At 52.7% G+C, this 18,603-nt stretch overlaps 1 protein-coding gene across 3 annotated transcripts in view; it reads right to left on the reverse strand.

The window, feature by feature from the left end:
• Window positions 1–18,603, reverse strand: part of CROCC2 (ciliary rootlet coiled-coil, rootletin family member 2) — a 139,662-nt gene that overhangs the window by 68,773 nt on the left and 52,286 nt on the right. For all 3 annotated transcript variants that reach the window (XM_039486945.1, XM_039486946.1, XM_039486944.1), the window contains exons 16-20: window positions 18,403–18,549; window positions 17,141–17,371; window positions 16,487–16,680; window positions 15,297–15,424; window positions 14,899–15,068 (exon numbers count right to left, since the gene is read on the reverse strand). In XM_039486945.1, the coding sequence (XP_039342879.1) occupies window positions 14,899–15,068; window positions 15,297–15,424; window positions 16,487–16,680; window positions 17,141–17,371; window positions 18,403–18,549 (870 nt within the window). The remainder of the gene's footprint in view (window positions 1–14,898; window positions 15,069–15,296; window positions 15,425–16,486; window positions 16,681–17,140; window positions 17,372–18,402; window positions 18,550–18,603) is intronic.

The following is an 18,603-nucleotide window of genomic DNA, read 5'->3' on the forward strand; positions in this document are numbered from 1 at the left end:
TGTATGATGGGATGCATTGCACCCTCAGCAAGTTCGCAGATGACACTAAGCTGGAGGGAGAGGTAGATATGCTGGAGGGTAGGGATAGAGTCCAGAGTGACCAAAACAAATTGGAGGATTGGGCCAAAAGAAATCTGATGAGGTTCAACAAGGATGAGTGCAGAGTCCTGCACTTAGGAAGGAAGAATCCCATGCACCGCTACAGGCTGGGGACCAACTGGCTAAGCAGCAGTGCTGCAGAAAAGGACCTGGGGATTACAGTGGATGAGAAGCTGGATATAAGTCAGCAGTGTGCCCTTGTTGCCAAGAAGGCCAACGGAATATTGGGCTGTATTAGTAGGAGCATTGCCAGCAGATCGAGGGAAGTGATTATTCCCCTCTATTTGACACTGGTGAGGCCACACCTGGAGTATTGTGTCCAGTTTTGGTCCCTCCACTACAGAAGGGATGTGGACAAATTGGAGAGAGTCCAGCGGAGGGCAACAAAAATGATTAGGGGTCTGGGGCACATGACTTATGAGGAGAGGCTCAGGGAACTGGGCTTATTTAGTTTGCAGAAGAGAAGAGTGAAAAGGGATTTGATAGCAGCCTTCAACTACCTGAAGGGAGGTTCCAAAGAGGATGGATCTAGGCTGTTCTCAATGGTGGCAAATGACAGAACAAGAAGCAATGGTCTCAAGTTGCAGTGGGGAAGGTCTATTTTGGATATTAGGAAACACTATTTCACTAGGAGGGTGGTGAAGCACTGGAATGGTTTACCTAGGGAGGTGGTGAAATCTCCATCCTTAGAGGTTTTTAAGGCCTGTCTTGAAAAAGCCCTGGATGGAATGATTTAGTTGACGTTGGTCCTGCTTTGAGCAGGGAGTTGGACTAGATGACCTCCTGAGGTCTCTTCCAACCCTAATATTCTATGATTCTATGTGCTACTTGCTTACTATAGTGCCACTATTAGGGGCAGGACAGTTTGGATGTATAACCAACTGTAGGGCAATCAAGATTGGATCCACAGCCCATTGAAGTCAATGGAAGACTTTGCATCAAGTTCAATGGGCGGTGGATCAGAGATCACTCTTCAACAGTGGCAGCACAAGTTCACTGCACTCATTGATGTGGTCCAGTTCACTTGCAGCAGATCTTGTTTCCACTGTAAAGTTTGTTCTCTCACACCCAGTAGTGTAAATCAGGAACTACTCCTACTGAGTCAATGGAGATACAGCAGCATAAATTGGGTATCTGTGAGAGGAGCACAAGACCTGGTGTCCTGCCATGCCACATTCTGCTGAAAAGTCTCACACAAAAGATCTCAGGAGGATGGCAGTCAGACTGGGTCATCAGGAGCTGCAGGGTGTCCCTTCTGGCAGCTCAGTACTGCTCAGCACCATCAGCACAATTCCTTTCTCACTGCCTTGTCCACAGAGTCACAGATTTGTGATGCAGGTCTGACCCCACTCAGCCCAAGCCAGAGGGCCTCCCACAGGCATTCCTGCATCAAGCCCAGACCCTGTGTTGAGCTAGAGAGTCCCTTTCCGAATGACACCCATCCTCCCTGAAAGACTCCAAGGGCCACACAGGCCATCGTGTCCCGATAAGGTGACCCATAGCACATTACCGAGGGGTCACCGTGCCCTGGATAAAGCCCCATGGTACATTACCCAAGGGTCACCATGCCCCAGGTAAGGTGCACCATGGTATGTTACACAGGGGTCGCCGTGCCCTAGGTAAGGTGACCCATGGTACATTACTGAGGGGTCACCCTACCCTGCATAAGGCACCCCATGGCATGTTAACCAAGCGTTGCCGTGCCCTGGGAAAGGTGCCCCATGAGACGTTACCCAGGGATGACCATGCCACGGTAAGGTGCCCCATGGGTACATTACAGAGGGGTCACTGTGCCCCAGGAAAGGCTCCATGGTATGTTACCCAGAGGTCACCGTACCCTGGGTAAGGTGCCCCATGGTATGTTACCCAGGGGTCACTGTGTCCTGCATAAGGTGCCCCAAGGTACATTACCCAGGGGTCACCGTACCCCGGGTAAGGCGCCCTGTGATAAATGAAAAGGGGGGGGTAGCTCCCTTTTATGGACACCCAGCCAGGCAGTAGCTATAAAATCCCTCTTAGTAGCTGTTCTCTAATGCTCTACCTGTAAAGGATTACAAAATTTCACTGCTATGCATAGGTACAAGGAATTGAGTGGGCACCTGGCCAAAAGAGCCAATGGGAAGACTAGAACTTTTAAAAATTGAAACAAATATTCCCCTTTGATCTGTCTGTTTGTTCTCCCGGGGAGACGCGAACAGGGCAACAACTATGCTGTAAGAAGCTTGGGGCCTGGTATGAAAAATCCCCGATATCATACCTAGAAACTACTCATTTGAAACCCCAGATATGTAAGTAGATCAGGAAATGTCTAGGAAGATGTGATTAGGTTTATCTCTTTTTTATTTCTTTATGGCTTATGGACTCCTCTGTGCTAACCCCAGGTGCTTTTGTTTTGCTTGTAACCTTTAAGCTGGACCTCAAGAAAACTATTCTTGGTGCTTAATCCTTGTAGTTACTCTTTTGAAATCTAGCGAATGCCTGAGTTCCCAAATGTACTTTCTTTTAAATAAAATTTACCTTTTTTAAGAACAAGATTGATTTTCTGTGTCCTAAGAGGTTGTGCACATGTTTTTTAGTTAGCTGGTGAAAACAGCTGATTTCCTTTCCCCCCTGCCCTTCTCAGCTCTTCCCCGGAGCGGGGTGAAAAGGCTTAAGGGTACCTCACAGGAAGGAATTCCCAAGTGCACCTTCCTGGGCTCTCAAAGGAGTTCTGCACTTGGGTGGTGGCAGCATCTACCAAACCGAGGTCAGAGAGAAGCTGTAACCTTGGGAGTTTAATACAAGCCTGGAGTGGCCAGTATTAATTTTTAAGAATCCTTTCGGGCCCCCGCCTTCTGCACTCGAAGTGCCAGAGTGGGGAATTAGCCTTGACATGGTGGTAGAGCGGTGGGATCATTCTGAACCAGAAGCACAGACCTCAGGATTTTAAAAGGACACATTTTTCCTTTTGGTAGTCTGCAAAATCAGGGAGTTCCTTCCTTCCTTTTCTGCCTGAGGAGGAACAGGCACACAAAGGGTTCATCCTGCAAAGCCAGGGAGTCCAATGAGCAGGATTTTTTTCTTAGCTTTGTGGCAACGGAATAGCTAGGCTAGATTAGGGCAGCCTTGTGCATGAGGTTGGGCACTGAAAATCTAGAGCAATCAGTCTTCCCAAAGCAGCACGCCACAGAGAAGAGAGACTCAGGTCAAGCCCAGACATCCACCTCCATGACAGAAATGCAGGGAGGGAATGGGGGACCGGAAATTTCCCTGAGGGAATGGATAGCTCTCCTCAACCCAAGATCCAGGTGCCAAGATGGAGGGATGCCCTTAACCCAGACCAAGTTCTAACTGTGGAAGACAAGAATTTCTTCCTACAGATGAAGTGCTTGGAGGTGCAAGTGGCGGAGAAGTCCTTAGAAGCAGAGGAGAAGTGCTTGGAGTGGGAGGAGAGGAGAGAGGCGAAGTGCTTGGAGGCAGGAGCAAAGGGGAAACGCTTGGAGGTGGAGGACAGAGGCAAAGCGCTTGGAGGCGGAAATGGAGCAGAAATGCTTAGAGCTGGAAAGGGCTACGTGGGTAGCCCTAACGGTCCTCCTCCAGGTACCACTCTGCATTCCAAGAAATTCCCCACATACAAGGTAGGCGATGATACAGAGGCCTTCTTAGAAAATTTTGAAAGGGCCTGCCTTGGGTACAACACCCCTCCAGACCAAAATGTGGTGGAGCTGAGGCCACAACTCAGTGGACCCTTATCAGAGGTGGCAGCTGAAATGCCTAAAGAACACATGAACGAGTATGAACTTTTTAAACAAAAGGCCAGAATTAGGATGGGGCTAACACCTGAGCATGCCCGCCAGCGGTTCAGAGCCCTAAGGTGAAAACCAGACGTGGCATTTTCCCGACATGCCTACCACATTGTAAAAAATTGGGATGCCTGAATATCAGGAGCAAATGTTAAGTCTCTGGAAGATCTGTCTCTCCTAATACAAATGGAGCAGTTCTTAGAGGTGCAACCCGAGACAATACCATCAGAGTCAGCCCAAGGCCCCACCTTGCAAGGAGGACCCCTCCCCAGATCCAAGGAGACCTCAGATGCCCTCTCATCCCACCACCCCACTCTCCAACCACCCACCTCACCCCAGCCCATGGTCAGCTGGGCGATGCTTTAAATGTAATGAGCTAGGATATGTGAAGGCCAACTGCCCCAAGAGCACCAGTTGACTGCAACTCATCAGCCCAGGGTCCAACTGAGAGCCTTCAGACCCAGATGCCTTGCAAATACCCCCAGAGTGAAGGGAAACTGTGAGTGTGGGTGGGAGGAAATTTACTGCCTGGAGAGACACTGGAGCACAGGTGTCAGCTATCCACCAATCCCTGGTGGACCCCAAATTCATCGACCAAGAGGCCCAAGTGATGGTGCAACCCTTTAAGGCCAACTCTTTTAACTTGTCTACAACCAAGTTGCCTGTCCAGTACAAAGGCTGGTCAGGAATATGGACTTTTGAAGGCTATGACAATTATCCCATTCCCATACTGCTGGGAGAAGACATAGCCAACCATCTGAGGCTAGCTAAAAGGCTGGGGATGGTCGCCCACAGCCAGGCTAAACAGGCCTCCACAAGTAATTCCATTCCTGAGCCTCCTACAAGGACTCAGTCTGTGTCCCCTGATACCACTGGCCTGGGGACCCAGCCAGAGGTGGTGGAACCAGACCCCAGATCAAAGTCTATGGCAGTGGTTGAGGCTGAAAATGTGTCCTCATGGCTTAAAGCAAGCCCAGGAAAAAACTCTCCAGAAGCAGAGGGTCAGTTCACCCCTCATCAGGGCATGTATGGGACAAACGCAGCCCAGCCTCACAGGAACAAAGGACACTGGACTAGGCAACTGGACTAGGCAAAGGACACTAGACTAGGATCTGTTGGACTCTCGAGTGAGTCACCCCCCTTCCTTTGGTCAGTTTGGGACTCTGATGAGGTAATGCTCACCTGACCCTGAAGTTGGGAGGGGCGGGGGGAGAGAACATGATAAAAGGGAGAGATGTTTGCCATGCTTCCTCTCTCTTCCACCTCCATCTACAGACATCACCATCAAGTGACTGAAGCGCTGATCAAAGTGGAGAGCCTGGTTGAAGGGCAACCAGCCAGCCTGTGGTGAGAAGCATCTAAGTGTGTAAGGGGATTGAAGGTGTTAAGATCAGCTTAGAATGTGTTTTGCTTTTGTTTCATTTGACCAAATCTGACTTCTTATGCTCTGACTTGACCAAATCTGACTTGTTATGCTCTGACTTATAATCACTTAAAATCTATCTTGGTAGTTAATAAATGTGTTTGTTTATTCTACCTGAAGCAGTGTGTTTGGTTTAAAGCATGTCAGAGACTCCCCTTGGGATAACAAGCCTGGTACATATCAATTTCTTTGTTAAATTGACAAACTCATATAAGCTTGCAGCGTCCAGCGGGCATAACTGGACACTGCAAGACAGAAGTTCCTAGAGTTTTGTCTGGGACCGGAGATATTGGCTGGTGTCATTCGGTTGCACAATCCAAGGAGCAGCTTACATGGCAGAGGCTGTGTGTGAACAGCCCAGGAGTGGGGGTTCTCACAGCAAAGCAGGGTAAGGCTGGCTCCCAGAGTAAACAATTGGAGTGACCTAGTAGATCATGGGTCCATATAACACTAGAGAGGAGTGTCACAGTTACCCAGGGGTCACCGTGCCCCGGGCAAGGCGCTTGATGGTATGTTACCCAGGGGTTTCCGTGTCCTGCATAAGGAACCCCGTGGTACGTTACCTGGGGGTCACAGAGACCTGGGAAAGGCGCCCCATGGTACATTACTCAGGGGACACCATGCCCTTGGTAAGGCACTCTATGGTACCTTACCCAGGGGTGACCATGCCCTGCATAAGGTGCGCATGGTACCTTACCCACAGGGCACTGTGCCCCAGGTAAGGTGCCACAGGGTACATTACCTATAGGTCGCCATGCCCTGGGTAAGGGGCCCTGTGCTACGTTACCCAGGGATCACCATGCTCCTTGTAAGGCACCCCATGATTCATTACCCAGCGGTCACCATACCCTGGGTAAGGTGTCCCATGCTACATCACCCAGGAGTCGCCGTGCCCCATGTAATGTGCCCCATGGTATGTTACCCAGAGGTCTCGGTGCCCTGTGTAACATGGAACATTACCCAGGGGTTGCCAAGATCTGTGTAAGGCTCCCTATGGTACATTACCCAAGGGTCGGTGTGCCCTGGGTAAGGCGTCCCATGGTACCTTACCAAAGAGTCCCCATGCCTTGTCTAAGGCACCCTATGGTGTGTTACCAGGGTCACCGTGTGGCGGGTAAGGCACCCCATTGTACATTACCCAAGAGTAACCAAGCCCTGAGTAAGGCATCCCATGGTGTGTTACCCAGGGGTCGCTGTGCCTTGAATAAGGTGCCCCATGGTACGTTACCCAGGGGTGACCATGCCCTGTGTAAGGTGTGCCTGGTACATTACTGAGGAGTCGTGGTGCCCCGTGTAAGGCGCTCCATGGAACGTTACCCAGGGGTTGCCGAGCTCTGCATAAGACACCCCGTGGTACGTTACCCAAGGGTCACAGTGCTCCGCATAAGGCTCCCCGTGGTACGTTACCCAGGGGTTGCTGTGTTCTGGGTAAGGCGCTGCATGGTACCTACATGACAGGGCACTGTGCCTCGGGTAAGGCGTCCCATTGTATGATACGCATGGATCACCGTGCTCTGGGTAAGGTGCCCCATGATGTGTTTGTGACATTGCACCCCATAATGCTTTATAGAAATATGCTTATGAGTGTAAATATGACATAACTGGAATATGTTTTATGCTAGATATGCCATGTAACATATCTGTGCAAAGGTTATGTTATCCTGCATGTATTCATCCTATTCGTATGAATGTATCATTCTTGTATCTGAGACTAGAAATATGAAATATAACTCTGAGGTCCTATTGTAATTGTGCAAAGTGTGGGCCATTAATGGTGGTTTGGAATTTTGATGGCTCCCATTAACCAGGACAATTGACTGTAGATGGCTCTGTTTACTTGTAAGTCTTCCTGTATATGTGTGTGCTGGCAAGTGGGCAATGAAGTCTTACAGTGACATGTGATCATGTCACCTGAACTGGAATCCATCTTTAACCTGGTGCTTTTCCATTTAGAAGGAGGGGTGGGGACCCAGAGAGCCAAAAGATTCATGCCTTGTGCCAAAGCTATATAAGGGGGTGGAACAGAACAAAGGAGGCTGCAGTCAGGAGAAATCCCCTAGCTACAACCTGAGCTGGAATAAGAACTCTACCAGGGGAAAGGATTGGGCCCAGACTAGAAGGAGGCTAGTCTGTCAAAGAAGCGTATTGGGACATCTCTGAGGGTGAGATTTACCTGCATTTGGTTTCCTACTGTATTAGGCTTTAGACTTGCATATTTTATTTTATTTTGTTTGGTATTTTACATCTGTCTGTTATTACTGGGAACCACTTAAATCCTACTTTTTGTATGTAATAAAATCACTTTTACTTATTAATTAACCAAGAGTAAGTATTAATACCGGGGTGTGTGTGGGGGGGGGGAGGGGGCAAACAGCTGTGCATATCTCTCTGTGTTATAGAGGGCGAACAATTTGAGTTTACCCTGTATAAAGCTTTATACAGATAAAACAGATTTATTTGGGGGTTGGATCCCATTGGGAGCTGGGTGTCTGGGTGTTGGAGACAGGAGCACTTCTTAAGTTGTTTTCAGTTAAGCCTGCAGCTTGTGGGGGACGTGGTTCAGACTTGGATCTGTGTTTGCAGCAGGCAAGCGTGTCTGGCTCAAACAAGGCAAGGTACTGGAGTCCCAAGGTGGCAGGGAAAACGGGCTCAGAGGTAGTCCCAGCACATCAGGTGGCAGTCCCACGGGGGTTTCTGTGACCTAACCTGTTATAGTGGCGCACCGAGCTGGGTCTGTGCACAGCTGATTGCTTTGAAATACTGGTAGTGATTTTAAGTGAGTTTTAAGTGTGTTGGCTGGAGAACAGACAAAGTGGTTTGTTATTTTCTGTTTGCTTATTTCGGATAAGGGCAATAGGGACAGAAAAATAGGCAAAATAAGTAAGAGTGAAGATCAGAAGAAACTAGAACTGCACAAGTTGTAAATTGCCCAGAAAGGCTGAACACTGGGCACTAGACAAGTGTCTGTTAAGTAAGAAGCCCCTGAGCTGAGTGCAGCCCAGTTTCAGTGAACTGCAGAGGGGTGTGGCCCAGCACAAGAAAGCAGGAAAATGACAACCAGTGAGGCAGCTACTAAACTAGAGCTGGCCAGATTGGAAGCAGAAGAGAAGGCAAAGGACCAGGCATTTCAATTGAAGCTCAAAGAAGCAGAGGCAGCCAGGGAGGAAGCTGCTCACAAAAGAGCTATGGAAGCAGAGGCAGCCAGGGACAAAAGAGCCCCGGAGTTAAGAGACAGAGAAATACAGGCTGAGATTGAGGCACAGAAGCATGAACTGGCTGTTATGGAGTGGAAGAGACAAAACCCTCCAGCAGCTGGCCCCACTTCCCCCAAAAATCCACAAATGGGAACAACTATGTCCACGGTATGATGAATCCAGTGACATTGCCAAATATTTCATCACCTTTGAGAGACTGTGCACCCTCCATACAATTCCTGACAAACAAAAAATGACCACATTGGTAGCAAAAATTGACTGGAAGAGCTCTGGCCATATTCAATAAAATGCCTATTGATGATGCCTCAAACTATAGTAAATTTAAGGAACTGGTTTTGATACAGTTTCAGATTAACCCTGTAAGTTTCAGGTGTAAATTCAGGAGTCTTAAGAGCAGATCTGGATTGAGTAATGTGGCTTATGTAAATGAAATGAGAGATTTGTTAGATAAGTAGGTGAGGGGGAAAAGGCATTATCAACTTGGAAGAAATGTGTGATTTGGTTACTTGGGAACAAGTCCTGAATATGTGTAATGATGATGTAAAACAGTATTTGTGAGACAAAAAGGTGGATGCAGTGGGTGGATTGACTGAGTTTGCAATTCTTTTGAGCAGTCACAATCTGCAATTAAACATAAACCACTGGCAGAGGGGTACAGGGTTAGTGGAAAGCAGAATCACCATTTTACCCCCTGGGGGGAAAAGGAGGCTGGGCGTTCACCTCCCCATTCCTCTGTTACTCATCCCAAATCTCCTGTACAAGCAGAGGAGCCCTAGAGGGCCTATAATTGTAAATCCACTGACCACCTGAGGAATAAATCTCCCTAGCTGAATGGGAATAGGCAGCAGGTAACACATGAAGCTGCTGCTTCTCTGAGCCAGGCTGCCTCTTTCCACACAAGATTTGTAAAGGTTGCTTCTACAAAACCAAGCAGTGAGCATATGCATGCTGTTAAATTGAATGGGAAAGTATTCCTGGGATTGAGGGACACAGGTGCAGAGATATCTGTGGTCTGGAGGGACCTGATCCATGAGAAGGATTTGTTGCCAGGGAAAATGGCAGAATTAGAACTGGTGGGAGGTTACAAAGTCCTTGCACCTTTAGCTAAGGTACACATGTGATCCAACCTGTCACAACATTACCCAGGGGTTGCCATGCCTTGGGTAAGGGACCCCATGATACATTACCCAGGGGCACTGTGCCCCAGGTAAGGCGCCCCATGGTACGTTAATCAGGGGTTACCATTGTGACGTTGCACTCCATATGTTCTATGGAAATTTGCTAATGAGTGAATATAATGTAATTGGAATATGCTTTAGGCAAAAGGACTCTTGTAAGGTATCATTACAAAGCTTATAATCTACTGAGTGTGTTCATCCTATTTGCATGAATGTATCATTCTTGTATCTGAAACTAGGAATATGAAATATAACTCTGGGGTCCTACTGTAATTATGCAAAGTGTGGGCCATTAATGGTGGTTTGGAATCTGGATGGCTCCCATTGAGTAGGACAATTGCCTGTAAATGGCTCTGATTACTTGCAAACCTTCCTGGGTGTGTGTGGTCCAGCCCTGGAAGAACGGAGGCTGGAGTCTCATAGGACATGCGACCATGTCACTTGATACTGGAATCCATGTTAAACCTGGTGCTTTTCTATTTAGAAGGATGGATGGGAATCCAGAGAGACAAAAGATTCCCGCCTTGTGCCAAAGCTATAAAAGGGGGTGGAACAGAACAAATGAGGCTGCCAGTCATGAGAAATCCCCGAGTTACCATCTGAGCTGGAACTAACAAAGATTGTACCAGGGGAAAGGTTTGGGCCCAGACTAGGAAGAAGTCTAGCCTGTGAAAGAAGCTTATGGGAACATCTGAGGGTGAGATTTTACCTGTAAATAGTTTCTTAATGTATTAGTCTTAGACTTGTGTGTTTTGTTTTATTTTGCTTGGTAACTTACTTTGTTCTGTCTGTTACTACTTGAAACCACTTAAATCCTACTTTTTATACTTAATAAAATCACTTTTGTTTATTAATGAACACAAAGTAAGTGATTAATACCTGTTCATATCTCTCTACCAGTGTTAGAGGGTGTACAAATTATGAGTTTACCCTGTATAAGCTTTATACAGAGTAAAACTGATTTATTTAGGGTTTGGATGCCATTGGGAGCTGGGTGCTGGAGAGAGGTGACCTGCTGAGCAGTTTTTGGTTAAAGTCTCCAGCTTTGGGGGCATGGACCAGACCTGGGTCTGTGTTGCAGCAGGCTAGCATGTCTGGCTCAACAAGGAAGGGTTCTGGAGTCCCAAGCTGGCAGGGAAAACGGGCTCAGAAGTAAATTCAGCACATCAGGTGATAGTCCCAAAGGGGGTCTCTGTGACTGAAACCATCACAACCGTGCCCCAGGTGAGGTGCCCATGGTACGTTACCCAGAGGTCATCATGCCCTGGGTAAGGGGCGTGTAGGCGTCCTTCGCTCTCCCGCTCGGAGGGAGGCCACTCAGGTTGGCTCAGTCTGGTCAGGACCAGGGTTTGCAGGTTAGCCAGGAGCCCACAATAGGGCTGGACGACCAACCATCACTACCAGGCTTCGGCCTGGGCTGGGGTAGCTCAAGAAGTCCGCCCGTCAACACAGTCTATTGGGGTGGCCCCGGCCTGGGCAGGGCCCAAGCAGCCAACAACCAAACAGTCTTTAAGGGCCGGCTCTGGCCTGGGTGGAGCCCAGGCAGCCAGCGAGCAAACAGTCTTCACAGGGCTGGCTCTCGCCGGAGTAGAGCTCAGGTAGCCAGCAAACAAACAGTCTTTCCAGGTGAGTAATAAGGAGGCTCCTGTCCTGGCTAGAGCCTCCTTGCACCGTGTAGAGGGGTCAGCCACCTGGGGTGGGGTGGCAGGGGGATGCGGGCCCACCCTACTCCACTGTGTCCCAGCCCAGGGCCCTGGCAGGGGCAGGATTGGCTCCGTGGCTGCCCCTAGGCTACTTCTTGACTCCCTGGGGTTTGGTACCTGCGGCCTCCAGGCCTCTTCCAGCTCTTGGGGGTACTCCGGGCCAGACAGCAGGTACTCCGGGTCAGTCCTTGTCCATGTCTGGAAATTGGGAACAGCCAGGTGCAGGTTCCTCTTGGGAGAACAGGCCGAGCGTCGTCTTCCTTGGCCGGCTCTTCCCCAACTGTGCTGCAGGACCGGCCTTTTATAGTTCCGGCCACATCCTGGTACTTCCGGCGAGGGGGATGGGGAGATCTAGGCTCCACCTTCCAAGGTGCGTGTAAGTGTCCCTCTCTCTCTCCCACTCAGAGGGAGGCCACTCAGCCTCGCTACACCCCCCCTGCCAAGTCCATCTCTGGGAACCAGGAGATGGCACCCTCCTCCTCCCCCAGCTGGGAGAAAAAGTCTGCATTGACATGGTCCTTACCTGCTCGATGTCAAAATGTGAAGACATAAGGCTGCAGGGTCAGTCACTAGTATGAAGGGGCCGCCTACAAGATAATATCTTAAGGCACTTGACAGCCAGTGCTTCCTTCTCAACCACTGCATAATTTTGCTCTCGGGGGAACATCCCCGTGGATACACTGGAGCTGAATGACCCCTAGGGGTGATTCGGGCAGGGGGGTGAGACCCTGGCGGACAAGTGTCTGCCCACACCCCAAGTCAATGAGCACAGAGACGGTTGCTCCATTCACTGTAATGAGAACAGTCAACTTACCCAAGGGTTGTTTATGGGCCCAGGCCTTCCCCAAACAGACCTGCCCAGAAGTACAGTCCATCATCGGGCACTCCTGACGGAGGTGTCGAAAGCGACCACAGGTGAAGCAGGGGCCGAGTCCAGGGTGTCAGGGCGGGTCCAGTGCAGGGATTGCTGAGGCTGGCGCCTCTGTGGCCTCGAGTCTCCTTTCGGTGGGGGCATCTAGCAGTGGGCCCCACTCTCCCTGGGGCCTTTGTCAGGCTGGGCCAACTTCCCATCCATCCAAGGGTCTTAGGCCAGGTTGGAGCTTGCTCCTCTGGGTCTTCTCTTTACGAGACTGGACCAGCTTGGTGGTTGGAGGACGGGCCCCTGGCCCTACAGGGGTCTCAGCCACCAGAAAGTCCTCCATCAAAGCAACAGCCTTGCTTAGCGTAGTCAGTTGGTGGCGCATGACCCAAGCCCTCCCACGTGCTGGAAGGATATGCAGAAAGTGTTTGAGCACCACTTGTTCAGCTACCTCAGCCCCCGTACGCTGTTCAGGTTGTAGCCACCGCCCGCATGCCTCTCACCTGTTGGGTGACCACCCTAGGTCGGGCTACTGGCGTGTGTGTTTTTTTGTGTAGTTGCCTCCGGAATGTCTCGAGAGTGATCTCCAAGGCATCGAGAATTGCGGCCTTCAGATGTGTGTGGTCATGGGCTTCGGCCACAGGGAGCGCCCTATAGGCAGCTTGGGCCGGGCCCGTTAGGTACGGTGCCAGCAAAGTGGGCCAGTGGCCACTTAGTGGCAGGGGCAACTCTCTCAAAAGTAATTAAAAATGTCTCAGGGTCATCGTCAGGCCCCATCTTGGTCAGGCGAACAGACACCACGGGATCAGGAGGTCCGGTAGCCCCACTGGGGTTGGGTGGTCCCAGAGTTGGCCAAAGAGCTGCAAGCTGCTGCAGGCATTGATGTTGTTGCTCGCAGTTTTGGGCCCCCAACTCCCGGATCAGCTGCCAAGTTGTTGCAGCAGCTGTTGCTGCTGCTGGCTCTCAGCTAGCCACTTGATTAACTTTTCCACCTCCATCCTCTATATACCAGTGGAGGGTGGAGGTGTTCTATGAAGTTTTGCAGTCGGCTCGTCCCCTTATCTCAGGGGAGGGGACAATGCCCACATTCTCCACCACGTGTAAGCGTCCCTTGCTCTCCCACTCGGAGGGAGGCCACTCAGGTTGGCTCAGTCTGGTCAGGACCAGGGTTTGCAGGTTAGTTTGGAGCCCACAATAGGGCTGGGCGACCAACCGTCACTACCAGGCTTTGGCCTGGGCTAGGGTAGCTCAAGTAGTCTGCCCGTCAACACAGTCTATCAGGGGTGGCCCCAGTCTGGACAGGGCCCAAGCAGCCAACAACCAAACAGTCTTTAAGGGTTGGCTCTGGCCTGGGTGGAGCCCAGGCAGCCAGCAAACAAACAGTCCATACAGGGCTGGCTTTAGCCTGGGCGGGGCCCAGGCAGCCAGCAAACAGTCTTTCCAGGTGAGTGATAAGGGGGCTCCTGTCCTGGGCTAGAGCCTCCTTGCACCGTGTCGGGGGTCAGCCACCCAGGGTGGGGTGGCAGGGGGACGCGGGCCCACCCTACTTCATGGCATCCCAGCCCAGGGCCCTGGCAGGGGCAGGATTGGCTGCCCCTGCGCCTTCAGGGATCTAGCCGCAACCCACCAACTGAGCCACGCCGGGCTCTGCAGTCAGCTGCTCTGTGGCTGCCTGTGTGCTACTTCCTGCCTCCCCGGGGTTTGATACCTGCGGCCTCCAGGCCTCTTCCGGCTCTTCAGGGTAAACCGCAGCAGGTAGTCCGGGCCAGTCCTTGGCCGCGTCTGGAAATCGGGAACAGCCAGGTGCAGGTTCCTCTTGGGGCCTCGGGAGAACAGGCCGAGCGTCGTCGTCCTTCGCCGGCTCTTCCCCAACTGTGCTGCAGGGCTGGCCTTTTATACTTCCAGCCACGCCCCGGTACTTCCGGTGAGGGGGACGGGGCGATCTAGGCTCTGCCCTCCAAGGGGCGTGTAAGCGTCCCTCTCTCTCTCCTGCTCAGAGGGAGGCCACTCAGCCTCACTACAGGGCCCCATGATACGTTGCCCAGGGGTCACCATGCCCAGGGTTAGGTGCCCCAGGGCATGTTACCCAGGGGTCGTCGTGTCCTGGGTAAGGCACAGCATGGTACCTAAACTATGGGGCACTGTGCCCCTGGTGAGGCGCCCCATGGTATGTTACCCAGGGGTCAGTGTGCCCTGCGTAAGGCATCACATAGTACATTACCCAGGGGTTGCTGTGCCCTGGGTAATGGGCCCCATAGTACCTTACCGAGGAGGCGCCGTGCGCTAAGGCACCCTATGGTACATTACCTACGGGTCACCGTGCCGTGGGTAAGGTGCCCCATGGTAAATTACCCATGTGTCGCTGTGCACTGAGTAAGGCGCATCATGGTACATTACCGAGGGGTCGCCGGGCCTGTCATAAGGAGTCCCATAGTATGTTAACCAGGGGTCACCATGCCCTGGGTAGGGAGCCTGATGATACGTTACCCAGGGTTCGCCATGCCCTGGGTAAGACAACCCATGGTTACGTTATCCTCGATGCTACCTGTTTGCCTCATTTCTACTGCAAATATGTCTAGTTGCAGTTTGCAGCCCAGTAGGGCTCCTCTCTCACTGAGGCTGGAGGCTGCAGCTCTCACCTTCTCCTGTTTCAGCCATGCCAGGTCCTCCTCATGGGCCTTCTTCTGGTTCTTCAGAGACAGCTGAGTCTCTTGTTCCATCTGCGCCAGCTGCTGCTTCAGTGACTCTATATCCTGCCTCCGGGTGGTGTCCTGCAGCTCCAGCTCCTGCTGGGCCTTCTCCACCTCCACTGTGGACCAAAGAAACCCTTGTGAGGCTCCCAGGGTCCTGCTTGCGTAAAGCGCACTCAGGTGTGCAATGCGGGCATTACTCTCTGCTGCAGGCCATGGGGCCTGGGGCTCCATGATACCACAAGGCAGGGGACATGGGCATGGCTCCACTTGGGCGGGGTACTGAGCTCAGGAGCTGAAGCCACAGACAGAAGGGAAATGGGGGTTGGCAGTAACATACACTTTACCTTGAAGCATGTGCCTTGTCTGGTCAAGGCTCTGATTCTCCCCTTCCAGCTTTTCCTTCTGGACTTCCAGCTGTGCTGCTAGCTCCTGCATCTCAAAAAGGCTGATCTCCAGTGAGTCCTTTTCAGCTCTGTGGCACAACAGCAAAGAATCAGGGCCAGTGATGGAGGCTATCACTTCCCTGATCTCCAGTGAATTAGTTGGAGCTTTGATTGTGCTGAGCCCCGAGGCCTTTATGGCTCAGCTATGAGCCATGCAGCGCTGTCCCAGCCACAGCTTGAATGCCGTGTGTGCCCTGTATGAACATCTGCCACAAACAGGCTTCCTTGGGGCCTCTCTCCTGTTCTCCATTCACCACATGTGTTCCCAGCAGCAGGCCCTGTGGAGCTGCCCCCAGCCACTAAGTATGGGAGCAATTCCACATGAGCGTGGCTGATACTGGCTGTCACACATGTGATGGCTGTGTCAGCGTGTCTGGGCAGAACCAGGGCACGGGGCTGGCTCTCCTCGCCCAGAGATTATGGTTGGGGGGCAGAACTCCACTTCCTCCTGTGCAGGTGAGGCTTCATTTCCACCAGGGTGTGGCAGAGGAGAACCAGGACTGTGAAGCATTAACAATCCTTTCATTCAAACTGCCTAGGAAGCTGGAGCGAGGCCTCTGCATGGTGAATGACTGCTCAGGCCAGCTGGCATGGCATTCCCACCAGCCCAAGGGAGTGTGGGCATCATGTCTCCCCACCTAGGTTGGTAGTGGCTGAGAACAGCCACCCTCCCAGCTGGCCATTGGCTGTGTGGGCTTAGCTGGAAACTCTCTCCCTTGCTCTGCATTGCTGCTGGGTACCAGTTGCCCCCCTGTGCCCCTCAGCAGGAGGGAGAGGAGTGGATGCAGCAGCAGGGATGGGGAGCATGTTGGGCAGAAGCGGGGCTCCTGGCATTCCTTGCCTTCCCCCATCGGGAATGGCCCCTTCTGGTCTATCTCCATTACTGATCTGGGCTGTTCCCAGCCTCTTACCAGCAGGTAGCCCTGGGAGCACCAGAGCAAGAAGCTCCTGGCACAGAGAAGAGACCTTCTCTCCCCTGCCATGGCACCCCTTAACAGCCCTCCCTCCCCAAAATAAGAGACTAGCCAGCCTCCAGGTGACCCACAGGACTCTGCCAGTCTCCCAGGATCTGAAGAGCAACGAGGGGGTACCTGAGCATGTCTGTCTCTTCCAGCAGGCCCTTTCTCTGCCTCTCCAGTACACTGAACTCCACAGCCAGCTGTGCCTTCTCCTTAGCGAGCTCCTCCTTCTCCTGGGCAGTGCGGAGCAGGGCATCGGCCTGAATCTCCAGCTCCTGGTGACTGTGCGCCAGCTGCTCACTCAGAGTGTGCTGCTGGCTGCTCGCCTTGGAAGAGCGAGAAAGGAAGGTGAGCAAAGCTAGAGAGCAAAGGGTGTGACTGGGCCCTCCACGCTCCCGGAGTCCCTTTTGCTGGCTACCCCTACTGCAGGCAGCAGAGAGGGAGGGAGGCAGATGCCCATGGGAGGGCTAGTCCCCCTCGGACCCTCCTCACCTTGCCAGCCAGGCACACCAGGACAGTATTCTGCGCCAGGGATACAGGTGGGGTAGGTCATTTCTTGGTGGGATTTGCTCTCTGCGTCCCCAACTTTTTCCCAGTCTGCTCCTGTGGCTCACAGTTTCCCCAGGAACCAGCTGGCTGACAGCAAAGCCACCACGAGCAAGGAATGGAGAAGAGCAGGCATGGGGGAGGAAGACCTTTGCCACAAAGGGAAGCCTGGCTCTTGCACAGCAGTGTGCAGGGAGGGAGCGTTATCTGGGGCAGGTCCCCACCTGGGCCTGCTCTCACCTGCGTCAGGTGATCCTGCAGCTGGGCTTTTTCCCTGCGCAGCAACCTCATCTCTTCCCCCAGTGCCTCTTGCCTCTCCTCTGCCACCTGGAAGCTCTGCTCCAGCTCCTGCCTGGCTGCGCTAATCCATGCCAGCTCCTGCTCCAGGTGTGCCAATTGCTCTCGTAGGCCAGCTCGCTCCTGCTCCAGCTCCCGTCTCTGCTCCAGCAGCGAGCTCTTCTCCTCCTCCAGCTTCACCACACCCAAAAGCCAAAGAGAGGGCAGTGGGATAAGGGGCCAGCCCCGGGAGGAAATACCCTACAGACTTGACAAGAGTGAAGGGCAGGGGGGTCTAGAGTTGGAGCTAGCCTGCTGTTAGAAGCTCAGCTGCAGAGAGGACAGTTGCTGTTGCCATGAGGGATCCGTTCTCAGCCTGGGGATGTTCCCTGGATAGGGAATATATCCCCAACCCTAACTCAGACCTGGCAGTGGGAGAAGCAAGAAGGAGGCCAGGGAGAGAGGAGCTGAATGAGAGCAGGGAGGGGAGATGCTCTGGGGAGTGGGGGATGGGGGGGGCGGGGAGGGCCCGTGGAGAAGGGAGGGGCACAGCCCACTCAAAGGGACCTAACCCTTCCCACCCAGACACATGCACCTTGTAGCCAAGTTCAGGAACTGCCCCTTTCAAAGGAGTGAGAGGCACTTCCCTGGGCTGGGCTGTGGTGATGCCCTGCAGCTGGCACATCTTGGCTGGGTACCTAACAGTGCTCTGGCATGGAATAATGGAACCAGCTCCTGTGGGCCAGTGCTGAGTGACAGAACGCAGGTCATGGGCTGGGGGTCGGCATGTGAGGGGCACAGGGGCAGAGCACAGGGCAGGAGCATGTGGGGGCACGGGCAGAGTGCAGGTGGGGGTGTGAGGTGTACAGGGGCAGAGCACAGGACGTAGGCTAGGGTGTTTGGGATGGGCACAGGGCCAGAGCACAGGGTGGGGGTGTGTGATGGGCACAGGGGCTGAGCGCAGGGCGGGGGCGTGTGAGCAGCACAGGGGCAGAGTGCAGGGCAGAGTGCAGGGCAGGGGTGTGTGAGCGGCATAGGGGCAGCACAGAGGATGTAGGTGGATGTTTGTGATGGGCACAGGGGGTGCGTGGGCAGGGCTGTGTGATGGACACAGGGGTAGCATGGAGGGTGTAGGCTGGGGTGTTTGTGAGGGGCACGGGGCAGAGCGCATGTGAGGTGAGTGTAGGTGTTGCTGTGGAGGCCATGGGCAGGGTAAGGTCTGTTACCTGCAAGAGAAGGTGGTTGAGGTTGACCTTGTCCTGGGCAAGACCTTCAGCCAGAGCCCCCATCTTGGCCAGTGAGTCTCTCAGCTCAGAGTCCTCCGATCTCAGCTTGTTTATGGCTAGTTCTAGCTTAGCACTGTTGGTCTTGGCCTGGGGAGAAGGGAGACCTCAGCACTTAAACACTGGCTGGGAGTTTTTCCAACC

This window comes from Mauremys reevesii, linkage group 9, assembly GCF_016161935.1.
Source record: "Mauremys reevesii isolate NIE-2019 linkage group 9, ASM1616193v1, whole genome shotgun sequence".
NCBI lineage: Eukaryota > Metazoa > Chordata > Testudines > Geoemydidae > Mauremys > Mauremys reevesii.